The sequence below is a fragment of the Meleagris gallopavo genome, chromosome 4 (assembly GCF_905368555.1).
Source record: "Meleagris gallopavo chromosome 4, MGAL_WU_HG_1.1, whole genome shotgun sequence".
Taxonomy (NCBI): Eukaryota; Metazoa; Chordata; class Aves; order Galliformes; family Phasianidae; genus Meleagris; species Meleagris gallopavo.
In genome coordinates this window covers 17009505-17032135 of record NC_139407.1, presented here as the reverse complement: position 1 = coordinate 17032135, position 22631 = coordinate 17009505, and the positions used below count along the sequence as shown (strand labels likewise).

The window sequence follows — 22631 nt, the reverse complement described above, 5'->3', positions numbered from 1 at the left end:
ATCTTAGCTCACATACAGAGCTTCAATGGGCTACCTGTTACAGCCTGAAGCCCAGCATACCCCTCAACTGCAGCTCAGAACTTGTTATCTCACTTTCCTCAGGTGAAAGTGAAAAGCAAATTACTAAAAAACAAAACAAAACATACCCTTGGGCCAGAAAAGGAAACATCAAACTAAGCAGGGAGATGATGGAGTAGAGGCACAAGTAATGAAACCAGGAGAAAACAGTGCCCTGCCTCCAGTTCAGCCCTTACTTGCTTCTCCTTTTAACACCTTTCCAAAATTATAAAAACATCTCTAAGGGTGTACCATCCAATTGTGGAAAATAGAAAAACAGCAACTAAATAGCAAGCATAATGCTATAATGTGATGGAATATAAAGCAATAAAAGCAGGATGGCAAAGTCTTCGGCTGCAGCAAAGGAGAACAAGCCCAAATACAGCAACCATAGACACAAAAATAAAAAAAAAAAGTTTGCTTACATTTGAAAGGCCTCCAGTAAGCAGAAATCTCCAGCAAAAAACCCTTATCTCCCCTGCCAACCCCTAAATGAGGTCTGGGAAGGGGTGGATCCTGCCTCCACCCCTCCTCATCACTCAGGTACATCGCATGCAGCTGAAGTTCCTTGGGTTGGCCCTGCCTTCCCACCAGGTGCTCAATCACTGGTTCAGGCAATGACTTAGCATTTCTATTATAATAGAGAAGCAAGAGGCAATGTGTGGTGATCTCCCAGCTGGAAACTTCCAAGTACAGTAAGGACCTGACATGAAAATTGAGTGCTGGGGCTGGTGGACTGAGCCTGTGATATCCAACTGGCCCTCAGATAAAAGGACTGTGGTGCAGCTGTTGCATATCATTCAGGCACAGCAGCACACAGAGGAATCAACAAACTTCTGCAGACTATAAGAAAGATGTAAAACTGAGACGGGCTCCATCCCTGATTATTATGAATAACATACGTCTGTGGAATCTTTCATGAGTCAGTGGGGGGAAGTTTGCAGGTTTATCTACGGTGAAGTCTTCCTAGGTTGCAGCCAAACAGCTGTGCTCCCTGATGAGGAGAAAAGTGTGTCTTCATGGAGCAAATCCACAAGGACATATCAAAATTTCAAGCATTATGTAAACAGAAAGGCAGCAAGCCTTTGAAATGAAAGGGAAAATTAATAAGGGAAATAATAAAACTAACTTAAGAATCAGAATCCTGTATTACGTTAAATATACGCTTGCCTGGTGGCTTCAGAAAAGATTTAGTAATAATTTTTTGGCTTAAATAGGGTCTCATGATCAAATACCTCAAATTAATCTTTGGGTTAGAAGAGGCTGCAGAAAGGTTTATCTGCCTTCTCTCTTTCTCTTCTTCTGCTTTCTTCCCAGTTCCTTTTTGTCTTATCTCCAGCCTTCAAATGACCCCTATAAAGTGATGCAGTGTGGAAAGCTTTCTGCTTCCCTGATCTTTCCTTTGGGCTCTAGATGCTCTTCCTCCAGCCCAGGAGATCCATTTCAGCAGCAGCCATCAGAAATCTGCTTCAAGAAAGGCTGTGGGGTGGTGGGCCAGGGTTGTCAAAAAAAACAAAGGACTCATCATGGCGTGACATGAGTTACTTCATCACAATGATTTTAAAGGTAAACAAAATCTCTGGGTGAAGTAGTACAGGAAGAGGTACTGCTGGCAGAAGAAAAGAATGCAACCCACTGGGAAACTTCATGAAGAAATGACTTCTTGGTCCAACAGTAGCATATGGGCAAATGGTAGAGAACACAGCTGAATTCAAGGGGTCTTACAGACTTGGAATTGTGGAAAGCCAAAGGTTGGAGAGCTGGGTGCTCAAAGTAGCAGAAAACACTGCACTTATTAGCTGTTTTCTAGTCTCTGCAGTTGGAGGAGAGTCCCTGCACAGGCTTGATACCAAAAGGGGATTTTTAAACATCTATATCAGACTTAAGAAAATAATTAGAGTCAATGGCCAATTTCATATCCTCATAAAAACATATTCTCAATGCAAAACAAATAAACAAACCAAAACAAAAGCCCACAATAAAACGTCAGATTCAACCTGTTTGAAAATAAAAGCTAGATCTGGACAAACACTACCATCTAGGTCAAACTTGTCTGTAAGTCACTGTCTTTCCGCTAATTCCCAGATTTTGTTTTATTTTGCTTTCTGCCATTAGAATAAGGCCTGGTACACAAAGGTAGATGTCAAGCAAACATTCAGTTCAGTTTAATTTGATAGAGTGTAAATAACACAGACTCTACATTCAGCACTCTGTAAATAAGACTACATTATTCTTGTCTCTTGTGGCTACTTTCATTGTTTCTGGCAGGAAAAGATAGAAAGGAAGGAAATCACTTATTCTGAGTTACAAGCTTTGCTTCTGTTATAGCTCACTAAAAGCCTAATCCTGTTGGACTCAGAAAAGCTTTGGTAGGACAAAGAATGTCTAATTTAATCAAGGATTAAGGTCACACACCAAACAAAAAATGGGTAAAATGAGGAAGTGAGGCCAGGACGCCATTGGGATGTGCTGAATTAGGCAGGATAAGTCCCTCCTCAGGCGAAGCTGACCTGGTGAGCATGGGAAGTGAAGTGAAACATTTCTGAATTCAGGCAGCCATTCATGCATCCATCATTGAGGCACTGGGGCAAGGAAAGCGACCTCTTAATGACTCACCCATTTTCCTTGCTCAACAACAATGACAAAATAAGAAACTGTCTTTGAAACCTATCTCAGCTAATGTAAGCATCCTCAGGTATCCATCAGTGTCGCTGTCACCTGCTGCCTTCCTTAGGCCTACCATGTGTCAGGTCCATTTTCCTTGCTGTTACCTGGAGGTAGGGGGGATAGCTATAGTGCACAGCTTGCTGCTGCAGAATTCAACATCATCTGCTGAGAGCATTCAAAATGCCTCCTCATGTATTGCAATTCCCACTTTGTTAAAGGTCCAGAATATAAGCTAGGCACTTTGGAGAATCCAAGCAAATAGAAATGTACCACAATTAAATTTCATACTTGAAGCTGTGTAAAGTTAGTTCCAATCAAGCCATCACTTGTCAACAATTAAGAGAAGGCCATCATTAGGCCTCATTTCAGCTGTGCTGAAATCAGTAATTAACTTCTCAGAGAAAGCAGATATTTTGCGAGGAAGCAGAGTTAACATTTCAATTTGTGATGCACTTTTTAAACCAAAGGAGAATGCATGCTGACACTAAATATTATGCCAACAAACCTTGGTAAGTTTTGAAGAGTCTTCTGTTCCACTTGGGGATATTTTCCAACACCAGAGGAGATGAAAGCTGAAGGAAGGTAATCCCTTTAACCTGCAGTAAGCAGAGCATTAGCAATGACAGGTGTTCCTAAAAGCTACCAGCAGAAACAACAGTGCCATTACTGAAGCTGCATCCACACTGCTAATCCTTGAGCCCAGTTTCTTCTGCTGTAGGCAAGCAGAAGGCAAAGACCCTCAGTACTCCTGGTGATTTCTGATTTTCCAGCCTTCTTACAGGTTATGCAGATTTAAAAAAAAGAAAAAAAAAAAAAAAAGGATATATATATATATTTTCCTGCAGTCGCAGCTCCCAGTTGCTTTTGCATTGGTTGCTTAGTTCTTCCTTGTTTGCTTTTTTGAAAAACCCGAGGCTGTGGGAAATGATAGAAAGGTCTGTCTTATCTGATGTCGCAAAATGCTGACACAGGCTAAAATCAGCAAGCTTGGTAAAGTGCTGCAGCTCATTTAAACGAGAACATACACAAGCATAAGTATCAGGAATATAGCTGACAATCATAAGTCTTGCCAACCTGATGTGCATGCAGGAAAAGAGAAGAAAGCTGCCTCATTGGTGTTCAGGTACCACAGTGATGGGCACCATACAAGTAGATGGTGCTTATTTAATATCAGTTAGATAGGGGTTGCCTATAAGATGTCATGGAGTACAATACACTGACAATTGGGTAAACCAACCATATAACATTTTCTGCTGCAAGAAATGCATGAGGAAGAAAGCAAGATTCTGCTTTTTAACAACCAGATAAAATGCTTGATTCATAGCCTTTAGAAAGAAATCAAAACAACTGAAGCAATGGGAAATGCAGAAGATAGATCTGTTCTCAGGGAAATAAACCAAATTCTCTAACAAGCCTTTTCCAACTTCAGCTCCAGTTCCCAAGTTAAGGGCAGAATTTCCTTCAATTCACAGACCTACTGCAGTCAGAGAAGGCAGGGGAAAGAGTACCCCAAGAAAGAGGCAATCCTGCTGTCCCTCCAGCAGCTGGAACACGGTGCAGCCAGCACGTCATCGTGCTTCCCATGCACACACTATTGCCTGTGCCCATGCCAGCTGGAATCAGCTGCAAGGGAGAACATCCTGGGCTCCTTCTGCTTTCTGGCAGGGGAAGAAGTGAGCAAAGTGGCTAACCTGTGTGCCTGCTCTAGCTTGGCTGAGCAGGTTTCAGGCTGGGAGGCTCTGCCCAAGTAGATGTTCAGGCTTCAGCTAGGAATCAGACTGATAGCTTTTATGTTGTAGAATAAATTTAATAGAACTGTGAAAATCAATTTTATTTTGTTTTGTTCTAAACTGGTATCTAGTTGCTGACATGGATCATTAAGTGAAGCCGAGCAAAAAGGACTGAGAATGAATGAAAACCTATTTAACAAGCAGCAGCAGCACTACCTGTAAAGAATAACAACTAAAATACAATGCGGAACATTTAGGGAGGTGGGTGACATTTTGTGTTCATCTCATCATGCCAGCATACCCCAGCTACTCTGAAATTTGTTTATGTAAATCAAATAGACAGACACAACATACTGTGGCAATGTGCAGTTTGATGAGAGAAAATTAAATTCCATACAACAGCGACACCCAGCACTGCTATGGATGCAGACCCCAGGAATATTTTTATTATAATCTCTGTTCCACAAGGCTTTGAAATGTGGCCATAAAAATTCACTTCACAATAAAACCTGGCACACAGCACAAGATCTTAGCCCAGAGAAGAGTTGTGATTTCTTTTCTTCTCTCTGTACAGACTAAGTCCTAAATTCACTTACAAAATGAAAAACAATAAATACATTTTCATTAGAGATGAATTAAGCATGACAGTTTGGCCTGTCCTACACTTCTCAAATGCAAAAGAGAAAAAAGCATGTTGGTTCTTGTTTAGAAATGCACTGCATTCATGGGCCACAATGGCAGCTGGGATGTAAATAATGAAATCTGGTGACTTTGCATAATGATTTAATTGCTTATGGTATTTTAACAAGTTCCACAGCAAAAAGGATAGCTATAATTAAAAAACAGTTTACTTTTAAAAGCTCCTTATTATGCTTAATCTAAATATGTAATCAGAACCAACCTAAACCCACTGTAGACCATAATGGTTTGTATTTCCTGTTATAGCAGAAATGCTAAATCATGGCCTGAACCAGTGATTGAGCTCCTGGTGGGAAGGCAGGGCCAATCCAGTGGAGCTCTGTGCATGCAACGAACCCCTTCCCAAACCTCATTTAAGAGTCGGCAGTGGAGGCAAGGGTATCTGTCCAGATATACCTGCGTACCTGAGGCCTTCTGAAGATAAGCAGCTTCTTTCCTTTATTTCCATGCCTATGACTGAGCAAATCCTTACTTGCTGTAGCCTAGGACCTTGCTGCTCTACTGTCATTGTTGTGCTTTCCATTGCATTATACATGTGTCAGCTCATCCCATGAGAGTCATGTGAGTAACTCATCCCAAATGGAGCTGACAAAGTGGGACAAGGGAAGGATGCTCCGAGACATTGCTGAGTGTTTACTGAAGAGCCCCTCCAAACCATCATGGTAGTACAAGCCTTGCTTTTTTTTTTATTTCCCAAAAGGGAATTCTTGCAGAATCCCACTGTTTTTCTCCACAAAAGGGATGTTTGGCATGGTGGAATAGACTTGTGCCAAATAATAAGGCATCTGAAAGGAACAAGCAAACCAAAGAATGATGCTCTTTTCAAAATGATGTTCTCTGGGCAGGCTGCCATACACGCAAGTTCTATTTTTAAGATGACCAACACCTGGATGTTGCTAACTGAAAATGAAATTTGGGCATATTAATACTCCATGATTCTATCAGTAACGAAATGCCTGTCAAAGGCAAGTATCCACCTCAAGCAATACTAAGCTGCTTTAGTAACAAACTGCACTGACAACTTTGCTGCAGCAAACTGATCCTCTGGGACTTGGTCAAAGACTATAGATAGGTCAAGAAAGACTTGCAAAATTCTGAATGATCCCTGCCCTTTATCCAGTCAGACCAGAAAATAGTGATCTAATGTATTCTTTTTTAAAAAGGATAGAAATTAGAGAAATCTTCAGCACATATGGAAAACTCTGAATTTTGAAAATTAAAACACAACTATTCTTTTTACAAATGTAAAAATGTGAGGCACCTAATTCTTTCTACAGCTAATCGTACATGGTTACAAAAGATTGGCGGCTTTATGAGTTTTAATGGAGGCAGAATGCATCTAGCCTGTGATACTGCTGCGCTAACAGTATTAGGAGGAACTGTGCAAAAAAAAAATTGTTTTCTAGTAAGACTAGGATGGCCAGTGTGTATTGCTCAGATTTTTGAAAAACAAAATAACAAGTGGGTGAACTTGATTGCTTATTATTGTCTTCCAACTTTGTCAATGGCTATTATATACGGGTATTCTTCCTATAATACATCCCTCTTACATTTTATTTCCTTGGCTCCCACCAACAGTTTCTAGAAAGAATGTGCTGTTACTCACTTAAGTTGGACAATTCAACAATAGTGGAGGGAATAATGGAGAGGAACCACAATCCCTCAAAGTGATAATAACCTGCAGAGATATTTTACTCCTCGTTTTTTAACCAGAACCTGACATTTCTCATTATTTCAGAGTGCAGATTGCCTAATCCAGAAGTATATCTATCATAAGTAACTCAGGTACAGAACTGACATTGCAATTACTTTTACTGGTACCAGCCAAAAATGAATTATGCCTCAATGACCACAGATCAAATCTCTCCCACAAAGACAGCAGCATATCCGCACCGAAAACTTCTAAGTATTGAAATGAAAACATGCAGCTGTCAATCTGAAGAGAATGTTTAGAGAAGAGTCTGTCTTTGACTCCACTTAATACTTTCCAATAGCCCATACTTGTCAAATAACAACAGTGTTTTATGCTATTTAACATGTAAAAATCCATCACAGAACATAAAGAATTTATCTATCAAGAAGAGATAACAGTAGTTCTAGTGCAAAATGCTTGCAACAAAATATCAATCCATGGGAAACGCACCAGAGTTTGGCTTTTCCTGGAATCTCAAAGCCCAGTTTTGCTAAAAGGTTCGGGACCCAGGTGAACAGCATGGAAGCAATTTGTTTTTCATCTCACTGCTCTTACAAGAAAGCAGGCTCTTGGTGGCAATCACAAATACTACCTCTGACTATAAGAAAAAAGATTCATTGGGTCTGTTCTACAGTTTTTGAAATAAAGTGCTGTAAATCTCAATGGCACCATAGAAAAATACAAGTTCTGTAATTGTCCTACTACTATAAATAATGAGAGACCAAATGTTGTATTATTATCATCAGCTACATCTCTGATGCAATCTGCCTTTATTATTCTTCAGGTTTGCAAGGAATAAAGAAATGCAAGCTGGAGCTTACAATAATGGCATTTTCCTCTGTACTACTATTCTCTTCATGCTGAATGAGTGTGGGTGTGAAAAGAGTGAATGGAATCGAGATGTCTACTAGAAAACTTGAATAACAAAATAAAGTTTTTCAACTTCAGTCATGTACTCATGTCAGGCCTTTTCCTACACAAATGCATTGATATCGCTACATTGCTACTCAAATAGATGACAGAGATTTTCCTACTGAAGGCTAGTTTCAGATCAAAACAACAACAAAGAAAGAAATAAAAAAGATCCATTCCAGGAGGCCTACATGGGACTGTCGATAATAATTATCATTAATTAAAAATTATGATTTTCACAGATGCTGATATCAGTTTGCCATCCGTCTGAAGATGTCTTCCTAATTTATTAATCATTCAAGCTCAGAATTCAAAGAGAATTTCTCTGTAACTTTCAGTAAAGGTTTCAGTAAAAACTGTTTACTGAGTTGAGAGTCAGAATCCAGAGCTGATGAAGAAGGAAGGACAGTATGCCTTAGTAGGTAGAAATTCATTGTTTCTATGTGAATGAGGACAACAATGGTTTGGGTTTAATAGTGAGCAAGAACTACCAGTGTGATGAAATTGTGAAAGAGAGAAATGTTCCGCCATAATGCATCAAGTAAGGTATTTCTGACTCAAACTGAGGAAGGTACAGCTGCAATCTCATCTGATACGCTCTGCACAACTGCTGTTACTGACCTTCAATAAATGAACCAGTGCTGATTTGAGATATAGGGATGAAGAAAGACCTCACTTGCAAGAGCAAAAAAACTCTTCTAAGGTGCATGGAAAAAAGGAGCAAAACTGAAGATGGCTGAAGACAAAAACAGAGACAAGCACGTTGAAGGGAAAGACAACATGAACGAAAGCATTCAGTAACACACTGGCTGTGAAGAAATCTGGACTGGACTTACAAAGAATGCTCTGGAAGCAACACAAGATAAGAAATGTTTCTCAATAGGAGGAGTACACTAGAACAAACTCCCAGAGGAGAACACTCAAGCGCACTAAAAATCCTCCAGACTGGAATAAAGATGGAGCTTGATGAAGCTGCAAAAGGAACCACATGGTGTGCTTGTCTATCACAGCAGGATAATGGATTCGATGACCCAGCAGGTCCCTTTGATTCCTATGGTCATAGAACAGCAATAAAGCAAATTGTCTGTAGTTCTGTCACTTGGGTCTTCTGTTTTTATCAGACAAACAAAGATCTTGAACTGCAGAGCTAAAACAAACCAACCAAGCTTACTTAAAACATTATTTTAAGTGAAAATATAAATGGCTAAGCAATGCAAAGTTGTTTCAGAGCTCTACAGGAAAGGAAGATAAAAGATGGATTCAGGTGTTTGGATGGATAGATGGTTCAGGGATCATCCCTTGTTTCTGTAAGGATTTTACACTCTATTCTGTGCTAATGCATGATACTGGTAAGCACTGCCTTTTCTCCCACTTGGTATGTTTCCAAAAGGGAATATCAGATTAACTCTCACTTAATCAATCCTCTAAATAGCTGCAATCTCAAACCTCTTTCTCCAGTGCCTATTCCTGATGATAGTCCTTGATAAACATCATCAGCATGGCTGTGAAATTCAAGCATGTCACAGTAAAGTGCCTTCCAACACTGCTGAAAGTTTCAGCCTCCTATGTCAAATGAATCATTACAGTATCAGTTTCCTTTTGGCTTTGCTTTCAAGTCCTCAAAGCAAAAATTTTCTAAGGTTCTGAAATTGACTCTTGTCACCTTGCATCCAATTGCCTCAGAAACAATCCCAAACACGTAAGAACCACAGAAGAAAAATTCCCACTTTATTGTCATATTGAACATACAATGTTCTGCAATGGATCAGCATTGTGAGGCTTTAATCCTCTTTCAACTTCCACTAAATACCGTAAATCAGAAAACTGTCAGCTCTACTGTGACATGAAACCAGCTTCTATTCCCTTGAGATGCTAGTGAAATAAGTATGACGAGACCTTTTTTTTTGTCCCTTATAGGGGTTGATTACAAAAGAGTGAAGCATCAGGAAATGAAATCTCCAGCACAAGTTCAATATTGATATCTTATGTGTTGAGAGGTTTTAAAATGCTACTAAGTGTATGGCAAAACCTTTGCTGTTTTCCAAGGCATTGTGGTTAAGAGATGAGATGGAAAAATAACTTCCTCAGGCATAGGACAGAGACTGCCAGCAGCAAACTCAAGATGCATATATGACAACCTGTGTGCAAAGGATCCTCTTTTCCCTCCCCAGTGAAAGCCAGCTCTTGACAGAGAAGTAGGCAGCTCTTGCTCAGATTTTTGCCCATCAATAAGTTAAGGATCCTTCTTCTCCTCTTTGTCTAAATATTGTCCTAAGATAATTCAAAACATCTCTGCGTTAAGATGCTCTGCAAAATAAGAAATTTGCACTAGGATGTTACGGAGACAGAATTTCTTCCTATTAGGTTCATCTGAATTGAGAGGGCTATGAAGCAGTTTCATCAAAGTATGAAACAATCCCATCCACGCTAGAGGCGTCACTAGGCAGGCCCAAAATTCAATTGCACTGAAATGGAATGGTCTGCCTTCAGGTCTCATCCACAATGCAACATGGTCAGATGACCTGAAATCACAGTCAGCCATCATTTCTGCAGCCTCTTTTTGCTGAAGCATTAGGGAAGCTTCAACTAAGCATCACAGAGAAACTAAAGTGCTAAAGACCTTAAGAACCTGATCTAGTACCTGATTTAGTGATTGGCAATCCTGCCCATGGCAGTGTGGTTGAAACAAGATGATCTTTGAGGTCCCTTCCAAACCAAGCCATTCTATGATTCTATGCTTACTGAGAGTCCATATTTTTTTAAACTTGCCTCAGGGCTCCTTCTTAAATTCTTTCCTACTATAAAATGGGCAAGCCATATGCAGCATATGACTGCTGTAGCAACTTGAAGAATAACTTCACAACAACAAACCATTTATTTTATCAATCATTTTAGATGTTGTCTTGATTATTGAAGAACAAACCAATAATATTCAATGGGAGCTTACACGAAAGATAAACAACATGGATTGAAGTTAAATGATCTACATCCCAAAATGCTTCTGACACTGGGAAGTATTAATAATTGATATTTTCTGCTTCTTTGAACTGCTACTCCTCCTTCTGGCCATCAGTTTTCCTACCCTCCTCCTAACACACAAGTTGCAACCATCTGAAAATAATTGCCATGACAACTGATGCTGGTCCCAAGAGTATGAAAGACAATACCGGCAGCAAAATTCAATAAGCAGTGTAATGAAGCAGAATAGATCATGGGAAGTTTCTTGTGGGTTCATGGTATGGACAATGAGCAATCTGGAGGATTCCTGGCTGTTCCAGAGCTATCCAAGCTCTGGGCTGAAACATTCACATATGCTGGCAAAGGTGATCAGAGTGCCCTCAATAGGGCAGAAAAATGCTTCAAAGAGCAGAGCATAAACTTGGAGGAGAAAGGCAGCAGGGCGATGGCAGAATGGTTTAAAAATGAAAACAGATTCACAGAGAGTGGGGCCAGAAAGGCCATTACAAATCCTTGTTAAACATCCTGTGACACAAAGGGTTCAGTATGTCATAGAGCTGTAGAAAAAGTCAGAGGAAGATTTTCAGAAAAGTAAAACAGGGCTAAGCAGTCTCCTCCCACACATTTTCAATTTTCTGAGCTTTCAGCTTACTGACCTTTCCATCTTTGCCACTAAATAACCATCCAAAGACAAAAATCAAACATGAATCTTAAATAAATGAACAGAAACAAACACACTTGTTTTTATCTATTCACGTTCTAATAATTAAGGAAATGTCATAATCATAACCACAGGTTATGACACCACTGTGTGGTATCATTAGAAAGCTGATTTATGTTTGGCTGGATGAACTAATTGATTCCTTACCTCATCTTAATTCAGACTTTCCTTGCTTTATCATTACTGATTCTGAAATTACTATAGGCATTCTTTTCTATGTCTTCTTAACAAATAACAGGTTTTTGTCTTTCAACTTTAATGAAGATTTCAGATTCAGGATTCCTAATGACATCTAAATGTCTCACTAATATTAGTTAATATAGCTAACTACAGTCTTATTGTGAAAAAGACTGGAAACATAGGAGAAATGACAAGTTGCAGTTATGACTGACAGGGCTGTGAGCAATTGCCTGATAATCTCATCATTTTTTTTTCCTAACTTTGAGTTAAAAATAATATCATATTTCTTCCTTCAGCTATGTATTACTTTGTTATGTTAAAACTGAGTTAAGAAATTAGTTGAAATTTCTTTGAAAGAAGGCCTCAAGTTAAGAGCCTCCAGCCAGGAAACAATTCTGTAGAAAAGTAAATATTGCTAAGAAAGCTTCTTACAACCTTGCTGTCAAAGCGCTATGGCTCAAGGCAAAAACCACTAGAGCCCCAAATGAAAGCAGTGCAGGCTGCTGGAAAGAGCAGCAGACAAATAAGGACATTTCTTGCCCAGGTGCAATGTTTCCATTAAGATTTGTAGTACAGGAAGTAGCTTGTGAAACCCAGAATCAGGTCTAAGGAGAAAATGACCTTTGTTCATAGGCAGCACTCTGGGTATATTGTCATATCCAGGACCAATAAATCAGGTTTTACTCATAAGCACCACAAACTGAACTTTAAGAAGGCATCTCCAGGTAGGAATAAACTACTCTGTTTATTCGGGTCAATAAATCAATTAAGACCTGCAGCATTTCTCCTGCTGAATAAAGATACCGTGCTATTTACACACCATTGCTGTTAGTATTCAGCCAAGATAGTTCTAGCTGCAAAGGATCTGCCACACGTATGCTTGTGATCTAAAGGGCTGTAAGATTTAAGGATTTTAGCAAGGAACTTAAAATTGCCCAGCCCAGATGAAGGGCTAGCATCTCTACTTTTTACACAATTTGGCAAATGTTGCTGGTATGCATGGAAGTGCCGGTGGGGATCAGGAAGCATCTCTGAGCAAGCATCCCTAAGTTCAAGCAAGAATATCTTCAAATCTGAACCTAAAATGTAGTACTGTGGGAAAAATCTTAGTCTGCTGTAGGCTGAAAATAGAACAGCTTGGTCTGCTCCCAGTCCTACCAGCCTGGGATATAAGTCTTCATGTGAGAGCCTATTCTCCAGGCTTTATTTCAAACACAAGCCAAAAGATGATGACAGTTCAGCCCAATGAACTGCCCAATGAACAAAGACAAAGGGCTCATGCCATTTCCTCCTAGAAACTGGAAAAAAATAAAATCCTTTCTCCTTCACTGCAAACCAATCCCAAACATCAACAGCTTGCCAGTTTTGAGGGACCCTGCAGACAAAAACTTGCCTTTGCCCAACTCTAACAGCCTGCGTAAAGGGGTCAGCATTAACTGAAACTGCAGTTAGAAAACACTTGGGGCAGAAGAAAAGGAAAAAGACAATGGACAATTTGAAACCAAGCTGGCAGGAGGGAGATTAAATGCTGTGCTGGCTTCTCAGCTGTAGGTGGATCCCTTCATCCCTGTTACTGTGGTGCTCAGATACGCTGCTCCTTGAAGCCTCATATATTTAACTGGGAGCATGACTGCCACATTAAAAAAAAAAAAAAAAAAAAAAAAGTGTTGTAGATATTTCTAATGTAAGAGGGACATAAAGAATGACAGAAAGTTTCATTTCCTCTGAAATATAACAAAGCTTCGTTTCCAATTGCTTTACTTCCTTGGATTTTACTCTTTTTACAGATTTGTATATGGTGGAAGAATGGAGGGGAATTGGATGCTGTGAGCGAACCCTGATGGTTTTTTGAACACCCTGACTGCTGCATGGTATGTAAGCATGCTGTCAAAGCTGATGCCTTTCTATAGCTTTGCACAGTATTTCACAGGCAAAAGGGAGGAAGAAAGTAAAGTCCATGTTTCACAGGAATGCTAATCTTGAGTCTTACATCTAAATTATGCCAAAGAAATATTTATAGGATTAAATTCTCCCATCAACTAAAGCAGTACAAATCTGTTGTAATTCCATGATCTGAAGATTCTTTGCTAATTAAGTCACCCTAAATCCAGGGAAACTAGTACAGCCAAACAATACAAGAAGTCAGAGGGCAAGCTTCTCAGCCAATTCAAGACTCAGCTCCACACGCTACCTCCTTCTCTCATGCAAAGCCAAGAAAATTCAGGCCTGGGTCAGGAACTCCTAATCCCTGCTCTCAAAGCTGCAAATCCCTCTTAAGAATTCTGCTACTTTTCTCTGCAAATATTACTGTAACAGAATTATTGCCTTTTTTTTTTTTAAATCAGTTTGTCTGTCCCCTGGGCTTTCTGTAAGAGCCAGATCTCTTTAGAGACAGATGATCTTTCTGAGCATATTTAGGAGCTCCACCTACAGTACTAAAGCCAGTGCAGTTATTTCCCCTTTTATGTTTGAAACCTCTCTGCCTTAATGAGGGCACTTGTAATATCTACAACAGAAAGGCAATGCCGGGGAAGCTCTTCTTCACTGCTTTGGAAGTCTGCTTCCTTTTATCCTCTTAATACAATAGTAGTGGACAATAGTAGTAAATATAATGCAAAAATATATATTTTCTAATTACAATAAGCACAAAAGGATAATTACCTCTCCAGATGACTGTGCTTCCCCCAAGGTCCTAAACTGAAAGGGCCTTTAGATTCAATTGTCAAAGCCCCTGCATGCGTTAAGCACATGCGAGGGAGAGATGTGCTCATGTGCCATGATAAATTACTACCACTTGGACTTGAAGTTAATCAGGAGTGTAAGCACTCTCTTGGGCTAGGGCAGCGCCCCTCATTATACTGTGCCAGGACTGTAATGGACTGATTATTAAAATCCTTCTGTTGAGAGTGATCATTAGAGGAATACAATACAACATTTGATTAACAGGAAGTCAAAGTAAGACGTACTTTACTGACTCACTACCAGGCAGCAGAAAAGAGCCATTTCCAATTCCTTGAATATCAACTTAAAAAAATTAGATATTTCCTGATTAATTTTGTTGTGTGGAATTCTAAAACCTGCCTTGCACTGCTCTCTCTCTTTTTTTTTTTCTGGTTGGTCATTTAAAGCTCCTATTTAGTCTAATTTTATTCCATTTAATATGTTGTTTTATTGAGCAATTTCATTGTTCTGGCTCTGCATAAGACTTTTCCCTTACTCAGGAACTGCAGACTGTAATAACAGCAATCAAGGCAGTTCATTCTGACAAATGTGTCAGAAAATGACTGCTGTGACTTGGAAATATTGAAAGTGACTGATAACATAATGTACAAAGCAGAATAAATGCATACAAATGGAAAGTTTTAGTTGAACTAAGTATGAACTAAATACAGTGTCAGAGCCCTGCAGTAAAAGCTCTACATGTAGGTGGGTACAGTGGCAAATTGCTAAATACACTCTACAAAGTGTTTTATGAATAAAGTGGCAAGCACAGTTTTTCTTTGGCCATATCATCATTATTTTCTATTTGCACTTAGCTATAAAGTAGAATGAAGTCACTTTTAAGTACAAAATGTGGCTCTGAAAAACACTTGGCTTTTATAAAAGTAATCAGATCTATGACAACTAGGATCAAGTCCATGATTTATTTTGGGCTAACCTGGTCCAGGTCAATGACCACAGTCCTCCTTACCACTGCCAAGTCTTCTCTGAATGTGGATGGAGCTCCTTCAAACCTCATCCCCAGGACATCTTTTCTTCAGGGCTACAGAAAACAAAGTCTTCCCAACACGAGCTTCACCTTCCTTCGTGCACGGTACTAAGTACTAAGGAAAGTGCCCTTTTTTCACCCTCATAACGTGTGAGTAGCTGCTCTTCCTTGGCCGTACACTCCAGAAATAAAATTTCCAGTTTAGGTATGCATAAATTCTCAAATTGTCACAGCATCAAGTTCATTATTTACCAAAGCACATTTCAGCTTTGAAAACAGGCTTTATTTTCAGGCAAAAAACTTTCATTTTTATCTGGAAAGCAGGGCCAGCCGAAGACTAGCTTTATGGTCTAGCTAAAGGTCAGTTACCATTCAGACTAACAAAATGGGTTAGGAAAGATCTATTATTCTTTACCATTTTCCTTCTCTTGCTCATTTTATCTGAAATTGGCTGACCAGCGCTACATGCAACTTAGGTCAAGAAGTAACAACCTTTGGCAGACAGTGCTGCTGTAGGAGTGGGAGAGTAAGGCTTTATTTCTGGTGCTGTAAACCAGACTGCTGCTCAGTTGGAGCCCTCCTATATGCTGGAGAAGCTCTGCACTCACCTTCCACCTTCCTGGCATTTGCAGGCAAGCCAGTTGTCCAGTTGTATTGGAGGGAGCAGTTATACCTGCTCCCCTCAAGGCTGATAGACATGAGTACAAGAGAAGGTGGCCACAAAAACTGAGAAGTATCCCAGTAAAGTGCGTGTTAACCACATGCATAATCTCTTCATTAGAGATTCATAAAATGGAAAGGTCTCAGAGGGAAGCCACTTGCTGAGACTTCTTTTAGCTTTACTGTCATCAGATTTATAACTAAGCTGTTTCAAATTCTGCAGCCATGCACTCATTCTATAAAATTTTAAAACACATGAGCAACTTAGCTTACAATAAATGTTACTTCCATATAGTTTGATGATCAATGCTTCTACCACTGATTGTCAGCACTCACCTCTTTAGGCAATATCTGGTCATTTTACAAACGGAGATGAGGTGCTTAAAGCTATAAAGTTTTTTAAGAAATATCTTGCAAAGTGGTATCTACTGGGAATTTTAATACATTTTAATAATGTTTTCATTGGAATAGATCAGGGATAGTAATGAGGGATTTGTAAACACCTTACCTGGATTGCTTTTCTAAAACTTCAAAAGCAGTGCCCTTTCTGAAAGCAAACAGTAGCAAGGTAAGTAAGAAGGTGCCTTTTTTTTTTTTTCTTTTTCTTTTTTTTTCTAAACAGCACCTTGTTTACAGTGAGCAGCAACTCCTTCACATACATCAGATACAGGAGTGCCATCCCACAAAAAAGCAGATGAGCAGTTCTCTAGTTTTTCATAACTCAATGCTGAATGAATGCAACAAGATGTAATGATTTTCCCTTATGTCTTTCTTCCTCAAGCTACTGAGTGCTGCTACTTGTGCATCCTTTAACTTACCCTCATCAATTAATATTACAGTATATTTTAAAAGCTCACTAATCTGCTGGCTGCTGTTACATATTTTCATTAATACATTTTCCATTATGTGCATGCTATAAATTTCAGACTTACTGCAGAATCTTTTAACTCACCCCATCAGTTAGTATTACAGCATATTAAAAAGTTGCTAAAGTCTGTGTTTCTGTCTCTCTCAGTTTCTAATAATGAATTTATCGTGGACATGAAACCTTCAAGGCATGGAGGCCAATTGCAGTTAATCTCAGAGGAAGTGGGTCAGGAACAAGGAAGGTGGATGTATTTTGAGGCCTAGGATCTGATGCAATTTCTAGTTTCACTCCTACAAGCCTCGTGTACAGTTACAAAATTAGAAAGGAATGTGTTATTTTTTATGACTGTTAAATATGTATTACATTGGTGTGTTACTAGAGGTGTTATTACTTTACACCCTGCTTATCATCAAAACTAACCTTTTACTATGTCCTACCTTGATGTTAACTCTTTACTTAACAGTGACAATATATGAGTTAATTAATATTGGATTCTTACGTCAAATTGCTCTGACATCTGGAACAAACTTTCATTTTTCCCTCCATTGTAATTTCAGGTACATGAACTTGTCTACATGAACTTGTTCTAGACCATGAACATGATCTAAGGTCTGGTTCAAAGAGCTCAATATTTCCATTTAAATACAGGGTTTGCTTCAACGCCAATAATTCTCCCAGTTTTCTACAAGAAAAAAAGTGGAGAAGGAGTTTTACTAGCTTCTCTACTGTATTTTTCAAAGTCCAGCACAGAACAGCATTACAATTCTAAGCAAATCGCGGCAAAGCAAACCTGAGCTTTTACTCAGGCATCTACTGTTCTTGAGATGATCTTTGTATTTAACTATGAAAAATTAACTTAGATCATTATGGCAGCCTTCTGGAAGGTTAGGAGGGTTAATTTCCCCCTATCTGACAAAAGGATAAATGAGAAGGTAAGAGACATTCACTTGGATTTTCATTGAAAATATAAGTGGGGGAGCAGTTTCCTTAAAGGAGTACATAGCCCCAAGATCTCAAAAAAAAAAAAAGAAATGAAGGTACTTGGGAAGGAAGCAGTTTTCCCTGCACTATAGTCTTTGGACATCAGTGACCTCCAAGACATAGAGTGAAAACCTGAGCAGGGAGAATTAATAGCAAGGAGGCAGGATGAACACATATTTATGACTCAGGGCAGGAACTTTCTAAACCTCAGAGTTTTGCTGATGAGATAAAAAAGGACAAAAAAAAAAAAAAAATCCATACTTTTTATTTAAAGCATATTCCTAATGATTTGTGAAAGGGAAGTCAAACTGTGCACAGTAGCTCTCCTCCTCACCTCCAGAGTTTTGGACATCTGAAAATGCAACAGCTTGTTGCTAGTAAGGTGTCTTAGAGCTTGTCGTGGGGAAATTGTTATAAATCTCCATTTCTTTTTCCCCCGAACAGAAAGAAATGTCTGACTTCTTTAGCTGAAACACAAATTCTTTATGACTCTTTGTGATTTATGCCAAATTAAATCTGCAGGTTCTGCAGAAGATACATGGTGGCTGTGCCTGTTATGCTATGTGCCACTGCATACTCCACCCCTAATAAATTAATACCAGGACATGTGTGGCTGCTGCTTCTCCTTTGGGCACAAAAGCAACTTCAGGTGCCTGGGAACTCAGCCAGGGTCAGCGTTGGTTGGGGAAACAGCTGACCAACAATGAGCTGAGTGCCACATTACTGGCTCCTTTACTGGGCAATTTTGCTTTCCCCTTCCTGCCCCGCCCCACACCCCCCTACTGTCACTGCTTCCTTTTAAATAAAAGTGAAGTCATTGAGGCAGAACACACACGGATGCTCTAGGAATATAAGAAATGTAGCACAACTCTGGCTTAATTTTTCAGTGGTACTGTGTCTTGACAGCTGTGAGTTACTTAAGTGAAGTCTGGCTTCCTATGAGTGTGAAATTAGTGTTCCTTCTGCTCATAATGTGCTTGCCAGGACAGCAGAACAAGAGCGTTCTCCATCAGAGGAAAGGGGACAGGAACAGGATCTGAGTGCTTCCCCATTGCTTCTTCCTCAATCCCTCCAGAAGCCAGCCCCCAGCACCACACCTGAACTACTGCACCTGCACTGCAGGCAGCATGGGACATGCTGTGAACTGCTCTGAAAGATCTTGCAATTATATTTATGCCTCCCAGAGGTCACTAGAATTTTTAGAGCTTTGGACTGTAAAAATTTAACAGGTGTCAAATTTAGTGTCAGCACACTGTTCCTCACAAACCAAATGACACATCCTCTTCAAAGTCTCCTACAGAATTTGACAGTTTGTATTATTAAAGCCCCTGTCGTTACTTTGTAAAAAAAATAGAGACAGAGAAAGCTGATGTGGGGCATGAAGGCTGCTGGTGTTCAGAAGGTGAAGTCTTAGTGACAAAGACAAGGGGACATCAGTCTACTCACAGACATCAACTGGCTGCCTAATAGCACAGCCAGGTGCAGTTGATAAGGTCTCTGACACATGAATGAAGTCATCAGAATGCTACAAGTCCCTCACTCAAATGTTACCTACAGCATTCTCTACACTACTAGTGCTACAGCCACACACTGTTCTATGGATGAACTTGAAGAATCTGTTTTCAGAGGCAGCAGTAGGTAGAAGGGTCACAGCAACTGCGTGGGACCCCAGAGGGCCATCTCCCCATCCCAGGATATTAAAAGGGCAGCTTCACTCTGCGGTAAGACTGCTTGCTGTGACTCACATTGTAGTTATGGCCTGGAAGAGACCTTCTGCACATGGAAAAGAAAGGTCTGAAAGATCAGTTTCCTTGCAGTCCTTTCAGGCAGCCACCTTTTTGTTATACTAAGCCATACCCACAAAAAGGCTTTTTGAAAGTATATTCATACTGCATCTTGAATGACATAACTCTACTCATTGGAAATGGTTTGTTCTCCCCTAAAATGTTAGATTTCATTCAGGATAGAAGGAATAACCCTAAACAGATTTTCATCAAGCTTGCATTTGTAACTAAAATTCTGAGTTTAAATTCCATTAGTTCAAATACATGGCAGCACTCCCTCTTCTCTCTGAAGGTTAGAGGCATCACTTTACACCTGTAAAATTACAAACACAAGCGTACTGTCATCACCATGCTCCAGGCACTGCAGCCTCTATGCTTGCATCTGTCAGTCCCCCAGAGAATGACATAGCTGATATCCCAAACATATCATATGTTTGGAAATCCCAAACGTCTCCGCCTCACCACAGTGCTATCATGACAGCAACTCATGCCCTGCAGCCTGTGGGAGAAGGGGAGAGTATTGACACATCTATATCTCCTTTCCTGTTTCTCTGGGAACGGCCTGAATCTTCAGAAAAGGTATTTAAAAGCCTTAAACTCATGCTCATGCTTCCTGGTCTGAGATCAAAATCTCCTGTAATCTTGCTAGACCGTCTATGGCTACACCTTAGGGATTTAACTCTATGCAGCTTATAGGTTTATAGGAAATTTCATAAAAGAGAAGCCCTGCATTTTCACATAAATATATTTATTTGAGGAAAGATTGAGAAATGCCAATATATTTCAAACCAGTTCCCTACTGCATTAAAGAATGTGAAATATTCATGTGAACATTTGCTAATCCCACCCAGTGAAATCTATTTCCCTTTCTATTTAGCATGCAGGTTGCATCAGCTGGAGGTTGTTCAGCCTTTTCATTAGGAAGAAAAGCAAGGATGATTTGTGAAAACCACATGGAAGTAATCATAAGGAACTGTAATGAAGAGGTTTTAGAAAAAAAAAAAAAAAAAAGACACCCTTGTAAGCTACCTTGTAAGCATGCTTTCTCTTCCATGTGTTTGTTTCTCATATAGTGTTTCGCAGATTCAAACTGTAAATTTATATTTATGGACATAATTAGAAATGCAATATAATACGCTCTTATAATACAGAAATAAAAATATAAAGGCAGCACAGACATTTGCAAAGCATACATCTCAGGCTCTCTAAATTCTCCAGTAGGCAGTTTAACTCCAACCAAATTCCAATTTCTCTGTTCAGCCATTAGTCTTGATAATGCAATGAGTTATTTTCTCAGCAGTGTTGAGTTTTGCATATCTATCCAGACCCTCTGGTGGCCAGAGATCTCACAAATTATCACTTTCTTCAACCACCTGATCTCTCATAAATATAGCAGGAATGTGAAAATGAGGAAGTCAGAGTGCAGATCCCCAATTCCACCAGGGAAAATCATGCAGCCTTAGGAATTCATTTATGTCCCCTTTTGTCATATATTTCATAAGAATTAAATGGTAATATTTAAGTATTGCTTCAAAGATCCTTGGATAAAAAGAGCTATATATGTGCAAATTTTTATGCTTCTTTCTGCTTTCCTACACCATCAAAATATAATACAGTGAAATTTTGTTATGAAATGAAGTTATACTTGGAAATGTCATGCCTGCACAGACTAATGATCCAGAAGTTCCTAAAGGCATCAGAAGCTGTAAGCCAGTCTGTCCAGATGTTAAGTACTGCAATGCAGAAAATCATCTTTTACCAGAACCAGAAATGACCATTTCCCCAGTGTACTGAGACCTACAGTAACTCCAGAAATGATGTCAGAAATCATTCCTAAGGGGCAGTTTGGTTATATCCACCTTGACTAGCAGAGCAATGGTGAGGAGGACAAGGAAAGCTCAGCTGTCTGGGTATGAGCCAAGTCATGCTACTTGGCAAGTCCGCTATATTTCTCAGTAAATCAGAAAGTTAAATGGGTCCTTTGAAGAATATGACTAAATACCTTGACTAGCACCTGAGAACTCTGGCAGCTGGATGACTACAGGAATAAATTTTGCAACTTTGTTTTGCCTGGAAAACCTGAATACAACAGACATTTAATAGACTCAGCCTGGTCATGGACAGGATATTAAAATATTCAGTAGATAATTGCCTTTAATGCTAATTAGCATACATAAAGCACATACATATGTAATTGAATTAAACTTACTGTTGATCTAGTGATCTGCTGTATTATACGAGTTCCTACATCAGCAAAAAAAAATCAGCCAAATCATTCCCAAAATAGAACAGAATTTAAAGAATTTAAGCTTCCCCTGTTCATGCAGTGTGTGTGAGCAGGCTGATTTCTCTGAATCTTCATACTGTTACACATTGATTACCTTTTCCTGTTCTATGGAAGGCAGACTGAAAGCAAAGGCAAGAGCCTGAATGAATCTCATCAGTATGACACAAGGGTTCAACAATACTAATTCCATCACATCCAGCAACTGTAAAATTTTGTTACACGCATCTAGTGCAAACCAATAGAAACTGGGTTAAAAGAATAGGTCCAAAATGAAAAATGATCATGAGATTAACCCACAACTTCTCCTCATAGTTAGAGCACAGAAATTTTTCTAAATAAAGTCTGGTCATTTTCTACATTTCACACATATCCTAATACTGCATCCAGTTCTGGAGCCACCAACACAAAGAGCTGGGGGAGCAGGTCCAGAGGAGGGCCACAAAGGCAATCAGAAGGCTGGAGCACCTCCCCTATGAGGACAGGCTGAGAGAGTTGGGGCTCTTTAACCATGAAGCAGAGAAGGCTCCAAGGGGACCTTATAGAGACCTCCCAGTACCTGAAGGGGGCCTACAGGAAAGCTGGGGAGGGACTTTTTAGGAAAGCAGGTAGAGACAGAATGAGGATCAAGTATTTTAAACTGGAAGAGGGTAGATTTAGACTAGAAATCAGGAAATTCTTTACTGTGAGAGTGGTGAGACGCTGGAACAAGTTTCCCAGTGAGGTTG

General features: G+C 39.6%; 1 protein-coding gene across 3 annotated transcripts in view; it reads right to left on the bottom strand.

Moving 5' to 3' along the window:
- The window catches only part of GRID2 (glutamate ionotropic receptor delta type subunit 2), a 690924-nt gene that overhangs the window by 38697 nt on the left and 629596 nt on the right, over positions 1–22631 (bottom strand). Inside the window, exon 15 of one of the 3 annotated variants that reach the window (XM_085222277.1) lies at positions 3230–3320. The exons of the other annotated variants lie outside the window; for them this stretch is intronic. Coding sequence (XP_085078403.1) covers positions 3230–3320 — 91 coding nt within the window. The remainder of the gene's footprint in view (positions 1–3229; positions 3321–22631) is intronic. 3 annotated transcript variants of the gene reach the window in all.